This window comes from Electrophorus electricus, chromosome 3 (assembly GCF_013358815.1).
Source record: "Electrophorus electricus isolate fEleEle1 chromosome 3, fEleEle1.pri, whole genome shotgun sequence".
NCBI lineage: Eukaryota > Metazoa > Chordata > Actinopteri > Gymnotiformes > Gymnotidae > Electrophorus > Electrophorus electricus.
The window spans coordinates 23,005,623-23,011,372 of record NC_049537.1 but is presented as its reverse complement, the minus strand read 5'-3'; the positions used below and the strand labels follow the sequence as shown (position 1 = coordinate 23,011,372).

Below are 5,750 nucleotides of genomic sequence, written 5' to 3'. Positions count from 1 at the left end.
TTTGAAGACACCACCCACCCACACACACGCACACACAGCTCAGAGCCGAGCCCAGCATGGGGCAAACCATCGGAGCCGACCCCAGTGTTACAGCGTTTGCATTTTAAACATGTCAAGGGGTTGGGGGGAGGGGTTCACCTGTACATTCACACTTAAGACTCGGATTAAATGGGGTAACTGTAGTTTGGATGTATTGTAATCAAATTTTTAGAAATATTGAAACAGCATGACTAATAATTAAATTCCCTGCATCAGTCTTAATACGTGATCCATAATCTAGCCATAATCTCAAAGTGAAAGACTGTTCATTTAAGTACTCAGTGTTAAATATCAGACAGAAAATGTTCATGATGGTTGTGAGGAGACATGACTGGAATTCTTGAAGCTACCAGAGGGCTAAATTTATTTATTCAACTTAAATCTTGATGTGACAAGGTTTTGTGAATAATAATATTACACATTAGTGTGTGAGGGGAAAAAAGACTGCAAAATAAAATATGTTCCCTCAGAGATTTAGTTGTACAGAATTGCAAACAGATATTCAAAAGGAAGGCAGCATTGTACACAAATGAACACCACATGTTTAATAATGACATCATAACTGTAATGACTTAACATTAGAAGACTTAATAAGACATTTACCCACATCATGATTGTAATGACTTTACATTAGAAGACATTGGGTTTCTTTCTGAGTTTCACAAACAGATAAGACATGGAGATCCTTCTGTATCTCATAGACTATGGATAGCCTCCTGTGTATGTTAAGGCAGGGAGGTACCACGTTGTCCTGAACAAAAAGGCCTGATGAAAAATGGGTGGTGTGGCATAGCTAAGAGGAGACTCCAGGGTGGTTACTGGGAGGTGGTGTGGTATGGGTGGGGTGGTATGGGTGGGGTTGGGGATGGGGGTTATTTCTGAAACAGCAATGACTGTGCTCCTAGAACAAAAGGTGCTGTGAAAGGCCTGCAAAAGGCAGACAGGCAGAGGTGTTAAAAGTGATACCCTGGATAAATGAGTGGAATTTATGCACTGTGGTAGCTACGTAGATGTCTCTCTCACTGCCATTTGCACATACTGTCTGCTCTCACTATCTCCAATCAACAAGACAAGACTGGGGGGCCACAGCCTGACTGACAAAATGGTCAGGTTCCAAACTGTGATTGATGGGTCATGAAATGTGAATGAAATCACTGTCAGATCACAGAAACCTTCGTTTTGGTTTATAACCTACAATGGATGGTTTTAATATTCAGTCTGTGCCACTGGGAAAGAAAATGTGTTTATTCTTATGCTTTGATCATATTAAACCTTTTTGAAGAATTTCCAGAATTTTTCACACTTTTGGGTGAACCTCACTAGGTACCGTCCACCACAAAGTGCTTACTATTTTGCAGTTAAACAAACTCAAATGATTTAAAAATATATTTAGTTTTACAGGTATAGGCCTAATCGTAGTCTATCGAATTTAATTTATATTTATATATTTGTATACAGTATATTATTTGACATATTTTTAAAAAGATGATATAACATTCCATTTATCATATAACTGTGATGGCATTCTGGTTTTTGAGTGACGCACCGAACTAGTTAAGATGACTTCCGAGTAAACATTGCTAATAATTAGTCCTGTCTCGTGATGCTTAGCACAATCGCGTCACCGATACTCAGGCGGGCCGCATTGCTGTAGTCGCTTTTGAAACAACGGCTTTTGTTAACGTTTAGGGTTAAAATGGACACGCACTCTACGTGAGTGGGAGTGTGTTTTCTAACTGCAGACAAAACCAGGGTGGGTGATTGACAATTTCCTGGAGGGAGGTACTTATAATTTCAAATGTCCCCAACTTAGATCCAGATCACTGCCGATGTCTTTCTTACCTGTTCCGAGCACATTGCTTAACCCACATACAATGGATTAAACTAACTTGGGAGTTCTCGGACGATTGAACACGGTTGTTGCTACTGTTTGTCATATAAAACAGGGTTAGTCTTTGGAGCATCAACCGTTTTTTGTTTAAGGTAAGAGGTTTGTGCCAATGTTGTGCAATGTTTGGTATGTTTGTGAGCGAGTAATAGATGAAGGTGAGAAAGTTCCACCTTTGCCTTGATTTATAACGCAACCATTACGCACTCTACAAGGCCTGAGACGAGAAAAAATATTTACACTGTAAAGCGATGTAAGTGTATAGAATTATTTTTACTACAGCGGCATCCCAATATGTGATTTTAAAAATGTTAGAATATCTGTTAATTTCATTCAAATTAATCGGGTCAACTTTTAACATTCTGCTGTTGTGTCCAATGCATTAAATCATATTTTCGAGTACTTTTTGTTGACTGTTAATGTTAGTCCTGTGATTGTTTAAACGCGTAGTAGACGTTAATTATTAGGAAAAAAAATCTGACTAAATTGTTGACCTATCGAATACTTAATATACTAAAATATGATTTGTGATTTTTTTTTAGGTCCCTTGTTGGCTTCTTGATTAGGTTGGATTTTTGTGTGTTTAAAATCAAGCGAGGCAAAAAAAAAAAAAAAAAAGTTTTACTACGCTATTTTAACTTTTGCATGCTCGTGGTTTCTTCACTTATGAACCCTTGAAGCTAATCTGATACTCTTGTGTGGTTCTTGCTTTAGGCATGATTCAGAGGAATGAGGTGGTGCTCGCCGTCCTGGGTGAGCTTCAGGAGGCCACAGAATCTCAGGGCCTGAACGCCCTGATTAAAGTTGCCCTGGAAGTAGAGCAGGTGCTTGCGCCCTTCCACCTCCCCAGTGCGTTGTGCACAGAGATTTCATTCTGGATGGGTATTGACGGAGTGGCTCACAGACTGTACCCAGCTGATGCACCAGCTGACCTGCTTCCTCTGGTCTGCAAAGGGAAGGGCAACCTGTTGTTTGATGCAGCTAGCATGCTACTAGTGGGCTCCACGAGTCTGAGCTTGGAGCTGCAGGTAAGGGCAGTGGTGGAGATGTTGCTATGGAAACGCTACTATCTGAATGGCATGATTGATTCCAAGGTCATGCTGCAGGCAGCCAGGTTTTCCCTCTGTGCTGAGGAATCCCAGGACATGCTCAAACTTCCCATGCAAGTGCTTGAGGCCATCTTTGATGCAGACGTCAAGGCCTCTTGTTTCCCTGGCTCTTTTGCGAATATGTGGCATGTCTATGCTCTGTCTTCGGTCCTCCAGTGCAACATCTATTCTATCTACCCTATGTACAACCTGAAGATTAGGCCTTATTTCAATCGTCTTATCCGCCCCAGAACATGGCACAAGGACACGGAGCCCTTGACCCTCCACATTATGTGGTCAGGTGAACTGGAGGCAGGCTCCATATTTAAACCACACAATTTTGTGGCCTTAATTCCTGCCAGTGACCTCAAAATCGGAAGCCCCTACAGTGAGCAGCATTTGCCACCTGGGAAATCTCTAGAGCTTCTAGGTCAGGACTTGCAGCTGTCCTACTCCACTCTCAAAGACAAGTTCAACATCACAAAGAGCACCTTCTATCGCTGGAGGAGGCAAAGCACAGAGTATCACAAGAAATCCGTTGCCAGGTATGAGGCCAAACACTTTTTTCAGACCTGCTACAAAGAAGGCAAGCTCATACCCCAGAACCAGTTCAGAGAGTTCTTTCCAGAAATTTCCAGGTCCACATACTATGCATGGAAACATGAACTCATGTCTACTGGCAGTATTGTGTCTGTTGGCTCTAATGAAGAGCTCAGCCCTGGAGAAAGCATTGATCATGATTGTTGGACCTCTCCAGAGATCAAGAAGCATCCCATCCAGGAGACCTTCAACAGCATGCTAGCCCTCAAGTCTGAGAAGCCAGAGGGAGATCGTGCTCAGAATGCTGCTCTGATGCAGGAAGCAAAGAAAAGCCTCCAAATCTGTATCGCCACAAACACTTCATTCCCTTACAGAATTTTCAAAAGAAGATTCCCAGGAATTTCTCGGTCCACATACTACAACTGGAGGAGAGAGGCCATGTTGTTCACTCCTTTCAGGGACCTCTCAGGGAGTGGCGAGGAATGCTTGGATGCTGATAAAGTACAGTATCCTAAAGAGAAGTCATCAATAGCTTCACTAGGGGGTCGCAGGTTAGCCACAAGAGTTAAGATTGCAAGGCGTAGTCATGAAAGCCTTAGACTCCTCTACCTCCAGAAGAAAAGACTCAGAGAAGAGGCCAAAGCATGTGTCCAGAAGTCTAAGATGTCCCTGTTCAAATTCAAGCTCAAGTTTCCATCCATCTCCTCCTGTTACTACTGGCTTTGGAGATATTCTCTCAACAAGAAAGCTCAGAAAGAGTCCAGCCTGAGTTTGGAGAGTGGTGAGCCTAAAAGGTTGGACATAACTGAAGATGCATTGCAACATGTGAGAGGAAGTCAGGTTCTGTTTGCTTCTGATGGAAACATGGATTGCCTAAATGGAAAAACAAAGAGCCCCACTAAGTTCAGCCTGCCTGAAAACCCTCTGTGTGACAAGACCAACGATGAGCAAATGTTTGTGATGGATGTTGTGGCATTGGCTAATTTCAAGGCCAAAGCTAAACTGTTCCTGCAGCAGCGCTTTGAAGAAAAGTCTTTTCCCACGTTCAAAGAGTTCAGATCATACTTTCCTCTCACCCCACGCTCCACCTATTACATGTGGAAGAGGGCTTTGCATCATGGTGTGCCTTTAGTTCATGGCCAGGTGGCTTAAAAGTAAAGGGGTTTTTTTTGTTGTTGTGTTTTTTGTTTTTTTTGTGTTTGTTTTTGTTTTTTTTAGTTGACAAAACTGCTTACTCATCACATCAGTACTGAACAGTCATAGTCTGGTATATGGGGCTGTCCTACCACAGTGTAATTGCAGTTCATGCATCTTAATTGTATGCTCCCTTCACTCTTTTACTTGGCCACTTGGTTCCACCTCAAGGACATTTGCATGTGTGTGAATTCAGACAGTCCTCACTTAGCACTCCAGTGCTGTGGCCCCCAGGCAAAAGGCAGTTCAAAGCCACAAATATCAGGATTCCCGATGACTTTTTATATTGACTTATTTTTTGTGGGCCCTTTTTAATGCCTTTACTTAATTTTTAATGTTTTTTTTTTTTCTTACTCTGTCAATTTAGTCTTTTTTTCTTTTTTTTTTTCATTGAGGTATTGGGTGCTCTGTCCAGTTATTCCAATTTTTTATTAATAAAACATAACTAATTTGTTTTTACAGTTTTGTTTATTCTGCATTTATTTCTACACATTATATATTTTGTATTGATTATTGAATGTTATTTTTTGGGATTGATTCACTTTAGACAAGGTATAAATGTACAACTAAAATCTGAATAAGTGTTTGAAGCTGTTTTGCACATTGTCACATTCTCACTTTTGTTTAGGAATATTTCCTGCCTCTTATTATGCTGCTCTTCAAGCATAATGCTGGATGGCAAATGATAGCTACTGTATATCCTCATACACTTTAAACAGCGCGTTGGAAGGGTTCTTTGTGTAGCTTTTTTGGTAATACTACCTATCTTTCAGTTTCACTTTTTTTCAATGTTTAACTTCCTATTTTTTAAGTCACTGTTGGGTTTACAAAGGCACGGTTTATTTAAGTGTAAAATGCAAATGAGAATCCTTTTTGCTATGTTTAACAGATTCCTGTTTAAAGCAATGTCAACTGGATGTATATTCTATTATACAGGAAATAAATAATTTGATACACCGTGACTTGTTTCTTAATTTTAAGGAAATAATGGCAAGGAGTGT

At 40.7% G+C, this 5,750-nt stretch overlaps 1 protein-coding gene across 1 annotated transcript; it reads left to right on the top strand.

Annotated features, from left to right (window-relative positions):
- Positions 1-2,643: 2,643 nt before the first annotated feature.
- vrtn (vertebrae development associated) lies at positions 2,644-4,707 on the top strand. Its single transcript, XM_026999057.2, has one exon. The coding sequence runs from the start codon at positions 2,644-2,646 to the stop codon at positions 4,705-4,707; it is 2,064 nt and encodes a 687-aa protein (XP_026854858.1).
- Positions 4,708-5,750: the final 1,043 nt, after the last annotated feature.